The sequence below is a fragment of the Taudactylus pleione genome, unplaced genomic scaffold (assembly GCF_031769625.1).
Source record: "Taudactylus pleione unplaced genomic scaffold, aTauple2 ptg000573l, whole genome shotgun sequence".
NCBI classification, from domain to species: Eukaryota; Metazoa; Chordata; class Amphibia; order Anura; family Myobatrachidae; genus Taudactylus; species Taudactylus pleione.
In genome coordinates, this window is record NW_028284975.1 from 2029780 (window position 1) to 2045479 (window position 15700).

General features: G+C 44.0%; 1 protein-coding gene across 1 annotated transcript in view; it reads right to left on the reverse strand.

Annotated features, from left to right (window-relative positions):
• DNAJB14 (DnaJ heat shock protein family (Hsp40) member B14) overlaps positions 1-14705 on the reverse strand; it is a 35823-nt gene extending 21118 nt beyond the window's left edge. The window contains exons 1-3 of the mRNA XM_088453216.1: positions 14312-14705; positions 5715-5880; positions 40-185 (exon numbers count right to left, since the gene is read on the reverse strand). Of these exons, the coding sequence (XP_088309342.1) occupies positions 40-185; positions 5715-5880; positions 14312-14444 (445 nt within the window). The 5' untranslated portion in view covers positions 14445-14705. The remainder of the gene's footprint in view (positions 1-39; positions 186-5714; positions 5881-14311) is intronic.
• Between the last annotated feature and the right edge of the window lie 995 nt (positions 14706-15700).

Consider the following 15700-nt stretch of genomic DNA (forward strand, 5'->3'; position numbering starts at 1 on the left):
CGAAGCCCAAACAGACTGGCAAAATGTAACTGCACTTACTCTTAAATGCATCTGTGGCCCCGGGAGTATGGTTTTTATCTGGATGAAACTTTAGCGCAAGTTTCCGATAGGCTTTCTTCAAGTCTTCCTCTCCCACATCATTACTCACTCCAAGTACTTCATAAAATGTTTTGCAGTTCTTTAGCCTGCAAATCAAACACATGCCAAACATTTTACATATGAACACATTGTAAAAATATACACATACAACACATTTGCAGAATGTTTACTGAGCCCAGAATGACAAGGAACAGTAAAGCAAATTAGTCATGCTAGTTGTGATAACACTGGCTATGTTCCTATAGGAGAATCGCTACTCTCCCTGTATACATAGCATCCCTGATATCTAGGAGACTACAATCACAGGATTCCGCTGGGTGTCTCAATGCAAATTCTACTGGCTGAGGCATTAGCATAAATTAGCATTTGCTATGCGGCATACTTCGTAAATCCATTTGCTTTAGCGTACAACTCTGAATCAGGCCCAGAGTCCTATTGGAGAACAGCAATACATAAACTTTACTATTATATTTCAGTTGAGGTGTGCATAAGCTTCAATTACTGAAACAAACTTTAATAATTCTGACACTTATAATCAACGTGTTATTTAAACAGAGCAAGCATATGCCGCAGTGCTTTACAATTGGGAACAGTAATAAAACAAGACTGGGGGCCTATGTACAAAGCTTTTTTTTCCCCATAAAATGATGTAGAAACTGCAGTTTCTGCATAATTTTATGAATTCTTGCTATGTACTTAAGCACAATGCAGGAGATGTCACAGAAATCTCCCACAGAGTGCTAATTAGCATTGCATATCGCAGTCCCCATTATTATCAATGGGGACTACGATCTCAGCCCCATGTACCAAAGCATCTTCAAAAGGCATATGAGCAGCCTATGGAGGCTTAGGAGCAGGAAACCTCACAGGGAGGAGCAGAAGCCAGGGGCAGACTGGGCTGGAGGGCAGGGTGACAGATGCCCCCGGGCCAGTCCCATTTTTAGCACCACGGGCAGGCAGCTGTTATCTGCATGGACTGCACGGCGCTGTCTATTGTCAGAGGCAACAAATGGCCGTTAAATCCAGATGCGAGGCCCCGTCCCCGCTCTATGCCTCTCTCCTTCCCTGTCTGCTTTCTAAAGACAGCGCAGGTGTCTGCTGCGAATGAGGACGGAGAGTACCGTGACGCCCCTGGCCCTAGCAGTCCCCGGCTTTCCTTCCTCTCCACCTCTTCCTGTATGTGGCTCCCTTCCACATCTAATACTCAGCACCCAGCCCCTTCTCCTGTCCCTGCCTACTCCTCCAGTCCCCAACTCACCTCCACCACCCCCTGTATGTGGCTTCCCTCAACATTTAATATCCGGCACCCAGCTGTGCCTCTTATCTTTGCCTCTTCCTTCTCTCCCCAGCTCCCCTCCACCTATAATCTTTGACTCCACTAATCCTCTTCTCACCGGCTCCCCGCCTCCTACTCCTGCGCCCCGGCTCCCCGCCTCCTACTCCTGCGCCCCGGCTCCCCGCCTCCTACTCCTGCGCCCCGGCTCCCCGCCTCCTACTCTTGTCCACATCTCCGCCTCCCTCACATCAAGATGATGGGGAGCCATAAAGACCTGCAGCATGAGTGCAGCTGCCCCCATCCAGCTCACACAGAAGACTGCACAGCTGGAAGCGGAGAATTACTTTAGCATTTTCATTCCAAGGTAAGAGGGAAAAAGAAAATCTTTTTGATATATTTTAAAATGTATTTACTGGTTCATGTTTTTCAGAAAATTATGCAGAAACTACAGTAAATACATTAATATTTGATGTATCACCGCTATGTAAGAACAGTCTAATGCAAAAGATTTCACAGAAATCTCCTGCAGAAGGCTAAACTGGGTATACACCAGACGATGTACAAACGATGCGATAATCATCCAGGTTTCCCTTGAACCCCAAAACAAACGACATAGTGCGTATACACTGTGTAATCCTTCAAAAAAAACGGAATTAATTTCGTTTGGACGTTAGATCGTTAAGGTAAAATGTTAACATATCGCCTGGTCTGGCAGAAAGTTCTGAAGATGCGATAACGACGCACGGGAGTGCGCAATAGTGTGTACACACTGGACAATGTGTTCTGATTCGCCTCAAAACATCAAATCGTCCAATATATCGTCTAGTGTGTGCCCAGGTTAACTACTGCAGCAGACTGCAGACCCCATTAATGTCAATGGGGACTGCAGTCTAACCGATATTTACAAAACTGATGCTATTGGGGGTATCAGATGGGCATTCTATGGGTATGTGTAATAGTATGTGGGGAGGTCTGAGGGGCATACAGGGAAGCTCTAAAGCATAAATTATGATGGGACCCAGAAATGGTCAGGTACGTTAGTTTAATATATTGATTTATAAACTGGCAATAGTATTTGCAGAAGAAACAAAGTACTTTATGCAGGGCAATGTAATAATAATGGAATTTGGATGTTTAGACAAACAAGAAAATACAATAGGGGCAAAAAACGTATCAAGCCAATTCCCCCCGAAGTTAAGAGAGCATTGCCAATTGCATGATTTATGCTGTGGCAGAATGACTTGCTCATATTGAAGTCACACACTTTAATATTAACATACAGAAGTGGTGAAAAACACCCCTAAACATGTATATAAGTATAATGTTTCTTGCAGATGATTGCAGCAGAAAGTACACCAATTATGCAACCTATGGATGTATTACAACTGCCAATACCCAAAAGGGCACCAACAACTTAACTGCACATTTCTTTATTACAGATAGATAAAATACAGGTGCAGTTAGTTAAACCCACTGTAAAGTGGATACAGCTACAGGTTGAGTCTCCCATATCCAAATATTCCGAAATACGGAATATTTTTAGCATGACTGAGAAAGTGAAACCTTTGCTTTCTGATGGTTCAATGTACACAAACTTTGTTTAAAGCACAAATTATTAAAAATATAGTATAAAATAACCTTCAGGCTGTGTAGTGTTCACTCTAGCTCCAGCGGCAGGCAGGGCGCCAGAGCTAGAGAGGGCAACTTTGTGCACGCGCCTGGAAAAGGGGTGTGGACATGAAAAGGGGGCGTGCCTATAAGACGCGTCCCCTTTTCGTCATACTTGGGGGCTTGCCCGGCACTTACGGACACGCCGGGCAGTCCCCAAGCGCTGCAGACAGTGAGAATAGATGCCGGGCGCATGCGCCCGGCGTCTATTCTCCGGCGGTGGCCGGGTCACCGCACATTTCTCCACCCGCGGGACACTGCGTCCCGCGGGTGAAGATGGCACTCGCAGGCTGTGAGGGCAGGGCGCTTTTTGCCCTCCTTCTGGAGGGCAGGGCGCCGTGCCCCGCTAAAACAGCCTAGCGGGAACGCTAGGCTGTGTGTATAAGGTATATATGAAACAAATGAATTTCATGTATCTACACAAACTTTTTTTGATGCACAAAATTATTAAAAATATAGTATAAAATGACCTTCAGGCTATGTGTATAAGGTGTATATAAAACAAATGCATTCTGTGTGTATATTTGGGCCCCATTCCCAAGATATTTAATTATTTTATGTAAATATTCCAAAATACGGAATATTCCGATATCCAAAATACCCCTGGTCCCAAGCATTTTGGATATGGGAAACTCAACCTGTATTAGAGTTCACACCTCAGAGATCACTGAACTCCAAGATAAAATTTGGCCAGCAAGGTCACTAAATAGCGGTGCGCACCTGAAATTAAGCATGTACTGTTTCATGTGCGTGCTGCTCTTTAGCGAGTAAAGTGGTGAATGATCTTCCTGTTGACAGTAGTTAAAAGGCTCGAAATGGATGCAGCTTATGCTGGGTACAGACTGGTCGATATATCGGCCATTCAATTGAACGTCCAATATATCGTGGGAGCGTCGGCGGGTATGTAGCAGTGACAGTCGTTCACAGACATTTTGTGTTGGCTCTGCAGCACAACCGATGACCGATATATCTGCATATATATCGGCACATCATGCTGTGTGTACAGGTGGTCAGCCGACTGCCCGTACACTTGCTGCAGAGGCCGCCGGTGGCTGACATTACAACTGGGCTGGGACATGTCAATTGTGACAACAGGCACAACACATCGGGCTGACGATTGGAAAGTATGCACTTACCAATAGTCAGATGGGACAGCGGACCAGCCGCAGTCGTCCTAGTGTGTCGTTCTGTTGTTTCCTTCTAACATAGGGCCTAAAATTATGAAAATCATTGTGATACAAACAGCAGGGAACAGCTCCAAAACATGGCCATTCTTCAACTTCGCCAGATACAAGGAGCATATTTGCCTACTCTCCTGGGCCAGTAGACCAGCAAACCGGGTTCTGCCCACAGACCAGAAGCTTGATGAAGTCATTTTAGTGTCTCTTAGGGACTAAGGCCCTCATTCAGAGCCGTACGCTCTGAGCAGAGCGCACGCTCTGAATGAGGGCCGGCCTCCATGAAAATGGAGCGTCCTTCTGGACGCTCGTATAGCTGTGGGTCACCACCCACAGGCTATACGAGCGTGCATTTTGATGGCCGCGATGGTCGAGACCATCGCGACCATCGAAATTGCGAGCCGGAGCCTGCGGTTGTGGTTTTCAACCGCAAGCTCCGGAGTGATTTTGGCTCTATCAGAGCCAAAATCACTCCCACTGACATCACCAGTGATGTCAGTGGGCCGGCTTTTGACGGGAGGCGTTCCCGTGGGAACGCCCCCGTCAGGGAGGCACGCCCCCGGCACGCCTACCAAAGGGGACGTGCTGTCAATCAACATTGACAGCACGCCCCCTTTGATCGGACACAACAAGCGAAGGACTTTCCTTTGCTCGTCGCGTCTGGCGCATGCGCATGACGGAGCTCCCTCCGTCGTGCGCATGCTCAGTGCACACCATCGACCCACTTGCGAGCGGACAGCCGCTCGCGAGTGGGTCTGAATCAGGCCCTAAGTGCCTTGCACAGGTTTGCCATACGCACAGCCCTCAATGGTAGAGAAATGGATCAGCCAGTTGCTAAACATTTTCAACAAAAGAATCACAAATTATCTGCATTATGCTATAAAATAATTGATCATACCCCCCCCCCCCTACCTAGGGGAGGTGATAGAATGGCAGCCCTTTCTAGACTGGAAGCGAAATGGATTTTGAGATTTAACACCATCCAACCATTGGGTCTCAACGAAGAATCCTTTGGAACTCTTTTATTGGACCCTCCACCATTGCGCATGGTGAAACAAAGATTTTGTTTACTCTTTATGAGTGTGATATTTTCACCCTCACTCTATAGTACATTGTGTCATTGTGGTTTATAGAAAGCATATGAGTTTAACTTCCTCAGGAGGCTGCAAGAAGAAATGTTTCCTTTTGCAGCTTTAGGCATCTGACCGGAGCAAGAATTTAATAGTTCCATCTGGCGCCCAATCCTATAGACACCCAACGGGCGGCGTCCAAAACAAATGAATCACCCCACATAGTGAAAAGTAAAATACACTGCTCAAAGGGCCTGGTTTAGAGGTGGACTTAACAGAACAGTGCTACTGATAAATAGCTTTTAGCAGATATAATATTTATAGTAATTAAAAGTTGTGAAAAAGTGCTACAGAGTAACAAAATGTTTGCTACTTTCATTTATTTTATTTTTTTCAAAAGTACTGGAAAAATAAGTAGACTACCTTTGTACATCTTCCATCTGTTCTTTAGTGAAACTTTTGTCACTGTCTCCAGAGTTGGTCTCTTTCTCTGCATTGGGCATATTTTGCTCCATTCCATTTGACAATTTTGCACTCTGTGGTCCATTTCCTGTTGTGCCGCCATCTTTTTCAAGTGTATCTAGCAGCTCTTAAGAAAAATAAGGACAACCAAATCATATGAGTGCATCATCAATGCTTTGAAATAAGGTGTTTAAATTTGCAAATGTTACCCAAAAAAGGTTTCTACTTTTTCGTATGCATAAGTACTGTGTACTGTCAACTGCTAATCATTACAGTTACGAAAGGAGATCAATTAAAATGAAATAAATGACTAACAAAGATGAAACATAAGCATCAAAAAAGGTTATGAAACTTTAAAATAATATGGCATTAAGGTCAATTCTCTAATATAAATGCTTATTTTAGGCTTAAAAGTTACAGCCTACTACTGGTGGCTATAATTGCCCAGTACCTATTAATAGATGTGTGCCCTATGGTATGCGGTCCACCTCCTCCCGCTGACAGCATTGTATTTGTGACCTCCACCCAAATGAAGAACCAATGAAGATGGTTTTCATGTGATTTTTTTTAATGAAGTAGTGAGAGAAGGGTTGCATTGAAACTTTAAAGACTGCTTTTGTCTTTTTAACTAGGGTAAATCGGCCGGTGATGACATGTTAATTGATTCTCTTATTTAAGAGGATGGTGTATGTAGAAGATACAATCTAAAACTATTTTAAGATATGTACTATGTCTACTTTCAAAATAAATATTTGGTTCAAAGACTGAATAGTTAGAATTTAACAACCAAAACACAGGAGAGGTGCAGAAATTACTAGCGATTGAACACACAAGTCCAGTAAATGAACAATGTTAACAATGTGTGTATCCAGCGGCACGATATATCGGGCGGTCCGTACACACTGCACGATCTGCTGTATGACTGCCTGATATCAGTCCCCCGCCGTATCTGGTAACATAGTGCTGGCCGCCGGATCTTCGGATCTGCCGTGCATGCACAGCAGATCAGAAATGTGACGAACGACGTATGGGGAGGCGAAATCACCCGTACACTCTGAGTGATCCACATCAGAACAATATATAGCTTAGTGTGTGCCCAGCTTAAGATTTAACGCACTGCTATATTCAATTAGGTGCGAAAAGTTGAGTTTGGTGAAAAACGTTCGCATGGCGAAGTTATTGCCGCATTCGCCAGCTTTTCAAGGACTTTCTCAATGCACGCTCCCGCTTTTCCCCTATCCAATTGCAAAACACCCGAAAACGCATATGTGCAATAATTGCGCATGGCGAAACTAGCGAAAAGTACAGCACATTTTGGACACTGGAAATCAATATAGAAGTATATAAATAACCCTTGGGTTCTTAAGTTGAGTCAAATGGCTTTTATATGCATATTTGCATAAGTGTGGAAAAATTATATAAAGCCATTTCTTTTGGAAAAAAATAACTGTTGTAGTTATGGGTGTACATTAAAATGGGTGCTAGTATATTTTTGTGTATATAAAGTGCAGTTTTACAAATTTTTTAAAAAATACACCTGCTGCCGCCAACCGCAATCCTAAAAACACCTGTCCCATCCATACGGCCCCCAAAATACCTGACCCAATACTCTAAACCCAGTTTCCAACACTTTCTACATTTTCTCCCCAAAAATTACATGTCATTATTAGGGGGAATTAAGCTCATTTTAATTTGTTTTTGCCTAACTAGTCATTAGTGGGGGGGGGGTCCAAAGGGTTCTGAACTCAGTTCCTACATTTTTAGCCAATAATGGAGATTTTGCGCATTTTATCACCTGCTCTGATGTGGTGAAAACTTTTCGCCTGTTTCTGCCTATGCAGTTTTCGCACGTGAACACTCCAGCAATTGAATAGCGCGGTACGTAGGTTGTTGTGCAAAGTTCGCATTGGCGAATGGGTTTCGACAAACGCGATTTTTTGCACCGAATTAAATATGGTCATAAACCTGAAAATGTTCAATTACCCTATACTTCTATTGGAAAAATTTAATCTGCCAGACTATTACCCGAATTGTGGGGGTTCCTCCTTCAGAAGACCACATTCATGAATAGGCCACCCAACCATGCCATTTTAAGCCAGCAACATTATTATCTTTTGAGACCTTAAACAACATTGCTGGATGTATCATCAACTGAATTTATTCTCTATCTGCCAACTAAGTTAGCTTTTCTGGAATCCAAAAATGCGCCAAAAGCACACATGTTGCTTGTACCAGGGACACAAAACCACTCTTCAAAAAGAGGAGTGAAGTATAAGCCTATGTACATATATTTACAAAAATGAAAGTGCATTTAGATTTTATAGATACATTACACTGAATATAATTTATAAATACATTACAGTAAACAGAACATGTTGAGAAGAATTACCTCATTTACCAATTTAGAAAAAGATTAAATTTATATTCAATTTTTAATTAAGGTGTTTGAGTCCATTTTCTTTTCCATACTGGATATAAATAAACATCTCCACAACATACCATTTAGCCAACAGAGACTTAATTGACATCATAATAGGAGTATTAATGCAAACAGGGAGAGCCTAGCGGCTGAGTGTCACCAGAGACCATAGGTATAGTTCTGCAGCAGTTTAAAGAAAAAGTAGTAATTGCCAGCTGCACATGTAACCAGGAAAAAGAATAAACACTGCGCTAAAATATACTGTTTGTGTAAAAAAGCCTCAATATATACCAATTAATTAAAATTTATTTTACATAAATTGTATTGCAAAACCACACAATAAAAATATTCACATATACAACATATTAAAATAAGCAATATCCTGTTTTCAGTATACGAGCTTGACAAAATACACTGCAGATTTATGAGCAGGTGAATGTACTAAGACGCTGCATCAACTCTGGTGTCCTGTGAAAAGGACTTCCTGATTGCTATACCTTGCGGATTAATGGTGGGTACACACTGGGCGATATTACTGAGCGACTGCACGATTACGACATCGTAATCGTGCAATCGCTCAGTAATAGTGCACAAATCGCGCACTTTTATGTCGGAAACGACCAGCGATGCGCACTCCCGCAGGTCGTTTCCGACATTGTCCATCGCCTGAACATGCAGCACAATCTGACGACCTCGTCAGGTTGCTGCATGTCGGGGAATGGGGGAGAGAGCCTGGTGCTGAATGATATCGTTAATGATATCATTCAGCGGCTGTGCTCAATGTCATGAACGACATTGAGCACAGCCTGCCGGGGACACACTACACGATATCGCTCAGGGAGCATATCGTGTAGTGTGTACGCACCTTATGAATAGGTCTATGTACTAAAACACCGATGTTACCATTGTGTTCCTTCAACTGAGTAGCAGCTGCAACTGAGGAGCAGTACTGATAACATCAGCACTGTGGAAGCTCCAAAACTCTGAATTGATTGACAGCTCCTATTCCATGTCAATAGGTGGAAATACAAAGCCTCTACCTGTGACACAACCAGCTGAATTCAATTCAGTGCGATGATGAATAGCAGCTAGAGGGAGCTCCCGCAGCTATTCAATACACTGCGCTGTTTGCATCTCATCGGCCGGAGAAGGGGAGCGTTAACTCCCCCCTCCGGCGCTACCCGCTAGAGACAGCAGCGCATCAGCCTAGTGCTGATGCGCTGTCTCTCTCTCCCGGCCGGCTCCACTGAGCATGCGCAGGATCCCCGCGTGGAGCCGGCAGCCGCCGCAGCAGGGACAGCGCTGTCCCTGCTGTGGGGATAGGCTAACGCCAGGCTGTAGCTTTCGATAACGACAGCTACAGCCGGCCGAACGGTCATGCGTTATGACCGTTCGTACATGGCCCTGCCGTCGGCGCTACTATCTTATAGATAGCAGTGCCGATAATGACTGGGAAGTTTTAAACCAGAATTTTTTTTTCCCCAAGAGTGTTATTATTACCTTTGTCCTGCTAGTTTACTTAGGCTGTACTATTAACAAAGTATTCATCACTACATGACTGGTACAGGGACTATCAAAAAAATGTTAACCAAAGCTAGAACAGACATTACTAAAGAGTCTTTAGTTAGTGTGGAGCTTATATTTATATATGTCACAAAATATATTAACAGAACATTATAAGCATTAAATTATTTGCTTTGTGGCGAACCACTTTAAACACTTAAATTCAGAGGAAACAAGAATGCTTTATTTCATATGATAATACTCAGTTTAAGAACTAAGGCAATTCAACAGAACTCAAGAAGGGGTCTCGGTAAAGTGTTACTCAATTAATAAAAGGACCAGGTCCTATTACTAATTTAGGAGTCAAGTCATTCCATATAGCACAGACAGTATCAGCTAGTCTGAGCTTACATGAACTTGCTGGATCAAAATACAGTAGCTCTTGAAAGATTGTATGGTGTTTACAGACAAATATACATGAAATAGATCCATATGTAAATATGCACAAAACAAGATAAGATAAATATACTTAAAATAAAAACATGATAACCAGTAGTCAGCGTAGTTTAAGAAAAACAAATATTTCTTAGGGCAGAGCACCAGCTTACACATAAATATATATTATGAGATGGACAAAATGATCTGCGAGCAAGCAGCTTTTTTTTTTTTTCAAAAGGTGCCAGAGAAGCTGTGTTTCCATTCAACCCAACAGAAATAGCTCAAAGTAATTCAGTATTCTGAAGACCTTACTACTTTTTTCATGTTGAGAACACCTAACGCAGTGGTAGCCAACCCTGGTCCTCAAGAGCTACCAACGGTACATGTTTTGCAGGTCTTCACACAGAATCACAAGTGATATAATTAGCTCCACCTGTGGATCTTTTCAAATGTGTTAGTTAGTAATGAGAGAGGTGCAAGTACCATCGGCTGACCACTTCATCTCAGGATGGTGAAAGTAGGAGGTGCATGAGACAAATAAAAATGCTTTATTAAAATCGCTGCCACAGAAAATGTGTTCTAATCACTTCATAAGAACAACAAGACCCCTGAATCCACCGACTTTCTCCAGCTTGTTGACAACAAGCCTGACCTCCACTTCCACGGGTTCCATACACCAGCAAAAACGCACATTCATTACTACAACCACATAGAAAAAGAGCCAATCTTTCCTAATCTGTTAGGAGAGGTTAAAACTATATTCTATAAATATGTATTAATCTATATTATAAAGGCCTCCAGTATCAGGATAATGTCATCCATCTGCAACAGAGGTGGATCGTTCTCCTAGAGGGCATGTATAATTAAAATGCACATCAACTATGTATAGATATATTATGCTGACCAGGAGATTGCATCCAGGCCAGTATGCGGTGGAACTGGAGGGGGGTAAGATAGGACACACTGGTAAAGAGGAAGGATGCCGAGACACACGTTGGGAAAATTCCGCCTTTTCAAATATCTTGGTCAGGACATTTGTGTATTTAAAAAGATAACATCTCCAGCAGTGACTAGAATTGTCCCAAAAACATTTATTGGTTATATCTAGAGCAAATTATTTTGTAAATTACATATATATACTAATCCGAAAAGAACCAATTTTAAAAGGCAGCTGTAATTTTGTCTCACAATGTTACTGGATTCTCCATCTGTACATTACTTGAGAATATGCTGTGCATTATAAAGGATAAAAATAATCATAAGGGAATCGGTATGATTCCTGGCAGCGCCTGGCCGACAAAAGCAGAGTTCCCGGCAGCGGAAGCCCGACAGCGCTGGAAATCCCGATCGTCGCTAAGGTAAGTATAAACTAACCTAACCCTCCTTAGGGGTGCCTAACCCTAATCCCCCCCTTCCCCGCTGCCTAAACCTAAGTCCCCCACGATGGTGCCTAACCCTATGTCCCACCCGGCGGTGCCTAACCCTAACCCTCCCTCCCCTTAGCCTAACCCTAACCCTCCAGGGGTTGCCTAACCCTAAGTCCCCCCTGGGGGTGCCTAACCCTAACCCTCCCCTGGGTGCCCTAAACCTAACCTTCCCCCCCAGCAGCTGTGCGCTCGCGGCGCCCGGCATCCCTTCGATCGGGATGCCGGGCACCTGTCTCCCGGCGTCGGGAAAATGTCAGGCGTCTACATCTAGACGCCCGGCATTTCACCCTCGCCGAGATAGGACAGTCGGGAAGCCGGCTGTCGGTATTAAGGCAGCTGGTTTCCCGATTGTATACCCTTAAATATACTGCTCCAGTTGCCACACTTCACTGCTCCAAGATTTTTTCCAGTTGCATGTCCACTCAGAGACAGGTATTAACAGTCACTAAATGCAGGAATCAAAATTTCAGTGATTTACCACCCAGAAATAACACCACCCAGAAATTCTCCCACAAGAATACAATCAGGTCAGAAAAAGATCTGAAAGTTCAGCTTTTATTTTCACAAGCTGAATGTACAGTAACTGATCATTTAACTTGCTAGAGCAGTGCAGTTCAAGTATCTACCTGAAGAGGACAACATATACTGTATACCAGAAATGTCAAACATGCGGCCCAAATGCACATTTTATGTGGCCGGACAGTGTGGGCCCAAATACACATATTATAAGGGGATCGGTATGATTTAAATCCCGACTGCGGAAGCCTGGCAGATGCGAGGATCCCAACTGCGCCAAAGGTAAGTATAAAATAACCTAACCCCCTAAGCCTCCCTTAGGGGTGCCTAACCCTAACCTCCCCCCCCCTCCCCAAGTCCCGCCCAGGAGCCCCTAACCCTCCCCCCCGCACGGGTGTTCACGCCCAGCTTACCTTCGATCGGTAAGCCGGGTGTCGGGCTCCCGGCGTAGGTAAAATGACAGGCGTCGGGATCTCGACACCTGTCATTTAACCCTTGCCGGGATTAGACAGTTGGGAAGCCGGCAGTCGGGATTCCGTCAATCGGCTTCCCATTATACGGACCTTTCAAAATTGCATACAAGACTTTTTATTTCTTGCGGCCCACACACTCTTAGACCTTAAATATTTGGCCCGGTTGGGATTTTGAGTTTGTTATACCTGCTGTATACAGTATCAGTGCTATATGCACACAGTGCAATAGCTTTAAAAAAAAAAAAAATCATAAATGTCATGGGGTAGTCTATGCAAGTCATCAGGAGCCACAATGAAAATCTCTGGTGGGGTACACAGCCAACCTGATGGTTAAACAGTCTATTGAAAGCCACTGGTGCAATTTTTTTTTTTTTTTTTACAAGGGGGCCTACAAGCTGGGATTTTTTTTTTTTTTTTTTTACAGAAAATTATGCAGAAACTGCAGTTTCTACATAATTTTATGTATTGAAGCTATGTCCTAATGGCACAATGCAGGAGATTTCACAGAAATCTCCAGCAAAGTGCTAATTAGCACTGCAGATCGCAGTCCCCATTATTATCAATGGGGACTACGATCTGACCTTTATATACCAAACTCCAAAAAGTGAAGCTTTTTGGAGTTTGGACCCAGTAGTTTACACCATCTTCAGATCATGTAAACTGCTTTAAGCCTATGGAGCCTTACGGTGCGTATCCACTAGGCGATTAAACAGGCCGATTGAACGATAATGACATCGTTATCGTTCAATCACTTGTTAATCGTCCGCGATCGGCCATGTAAACATCAAAAACGACCAGCGATGCACGTGCCCGCTGGTTGTTTTTGACATCTATCATCGCCCGTACATGCTGGTCAACCTGACGATCACGTCAGGTTCAGCATGTATGGGGATCATAGATGTGCCTACACTGAACGTTCAGTGTAGGCACATCACAGACTGTGAAATGACAGCACAATTACATTGTCGTAATCATGCTCTCATTTCACAGCGGATATGCACCTTTAGGAGGAGAGAGATCTTCCGAACTCTCTCTCTCGCAACCTCCGCCAGCTCCGGGAAGCTCACACTGTGCGCATGCATAGTGAACAATAATCTGCGAGTCTAGAGCAACCTTAAGTGCAGCATATAGCCACACTAACTTGCACAATCTCGCGGGGCGAGTATAATTGAATCAACCCCTATGGGAATATTTAATTAGCAGCATTGCAACCATTTCTCCAGTGCCTCAAGACCAACAACATTGACATTTTTTCCCTCGTTCCCAAAGAAGTGGCAAAAAGTTCCATATTATCTTAGCCGCACATCACCACTAATTGAATACAATGTAAACATTTGAAAATAGATGCTCTAATGCAAAACAGGATGAATGATTCACGTTTTGCATTTGTGAGGTAATATACTAAAACATGACAAGCAGCATTTAATTCCAGTATTGACACTTAAATGTATTCGTTGTAATGCTAGAGCTATACAAGCCTTTATGTCATACTTCTATGTACTCTGTACCAGAGTATAAAAGTGGCTTAAGACTTCACTATAGGTTATAATCAGATATGTCAGTGCAGCGGTAATTCACTCACATAGCCTAGTACACAGCACGGTGACAGATACCATCATGATGCCACTTCCTCCTCAACCCCCGCCATAGTAGACAACTAGACATGAGCCAGCAGTGTACTCTATGCGTACACACTACGTACATACCCGGAATGACACCGTGACGCTAATAATACGGATAGATACACGGAGTATAGTACATAGGCCACCCTCCCTTCCTCACCCTGGGCCTCGCTGCTCGGGTACAGCCTCTGCGCCTTGCTCAGGAATTTCCGGGCTTTCTCCTGGTCTCCGCTCAGAAGCGCCAGCTGAGCTATCCGCAGGCACCGGCTTGCCTCGTCCTTGTTGCTCTCCATGATCCCGGGGCTCCTCTCCTCCTCCAGCCCCGGCTATGTGTGCGGCGGGTACGTTCAGCTCAGTTGGTGGGGAGAGCAGGCAGGGAAGGAGTGATGGTTAGCGGCTCCTCCTCTCACACACACTGCTGCACCGCGGCCATCTTGCTACACCCAGCTGCTGCCGTGCCGGCCCGGAAAAGCGTGCTTGTAGTCTATTCTCTTAGGGCTATTTCACATTTGCCGGTTTCGACCGGTCGGGCATGAAACGGGCCGTAGCCGTCCGGGGTTTTACAGGCACTAGGCCTCATTTATCAACGAGTTTATTACTCAAAACTAGTGCTAAATGTCACTATATATGATAAATGGTGCTCAGCCAATCAGCTCCCAACTGTCATCTTTTAGAAAAATGACAGTTGCGAGCTGATTGGCTGGAACACCATTTATCATACATAGTGACATTTAGCACTAGTTTTGAGTGCTTTTCACAAGTAGCGGCTTTGAGTGTGTTGCCCATTACTGCTACGTTGTAGCTGTCAGGCTTTGCACGACAAACTATTAAGGCGAAACAAACGTGCAAAGAGCAACTAGTTTCTCTGGTAATTCTGGTGACAGGACCAACCAGTATACACCACTAAAGCCATTTGGGCATATTTTTCATAAAATTATGCAAAGATTACAGTTTCTGCATAATGTTATGTATCCCCACTATGTACTAAGAGTACAAGGGTGGTTCAGTAAGTAAGGTAATAAGAATTCTCATGTGTGTAATGTTCTCCATTTCATTCATTCTAATTTCCCGCCAGGCCAGAGCAGGTAGACTGCTTCCGCTCAAAACCATTTGACTGCGTCTCATATCAGTCATACTGCCCCAACCAGAGTCGTAACTAGACATTTTGGTGCCCTCTTCCAGAAAGAGCTTCGACCATTGGCCCCCCTTCCCCATACTTTAAACAGGGCCAGAGCGTGGGGGCATGGGCACACAATAGTACTAATTCAAATGACACTACACAGTAGTACAACTTTATTCACATTACTCCGGCACAGTAGTACCCCTTATTCCTGTTATGCCACACAGTATTGCCTTTATTTGCGTTACGTCACACAGTAGAGCCCCTTAAGCATGTTATGTCACGCTATATAGTACTCCTTATTTATGTTACGTCGCACACAGGCGTAGTAGGGAGCCACAGCACCTGGAGCAAGTGCATGTCACGGCACTCCCCACACCAGCAGTGGGTGTCTTGCTCATCTCTGTGGATTTGTCTCTAGAAAGCCCT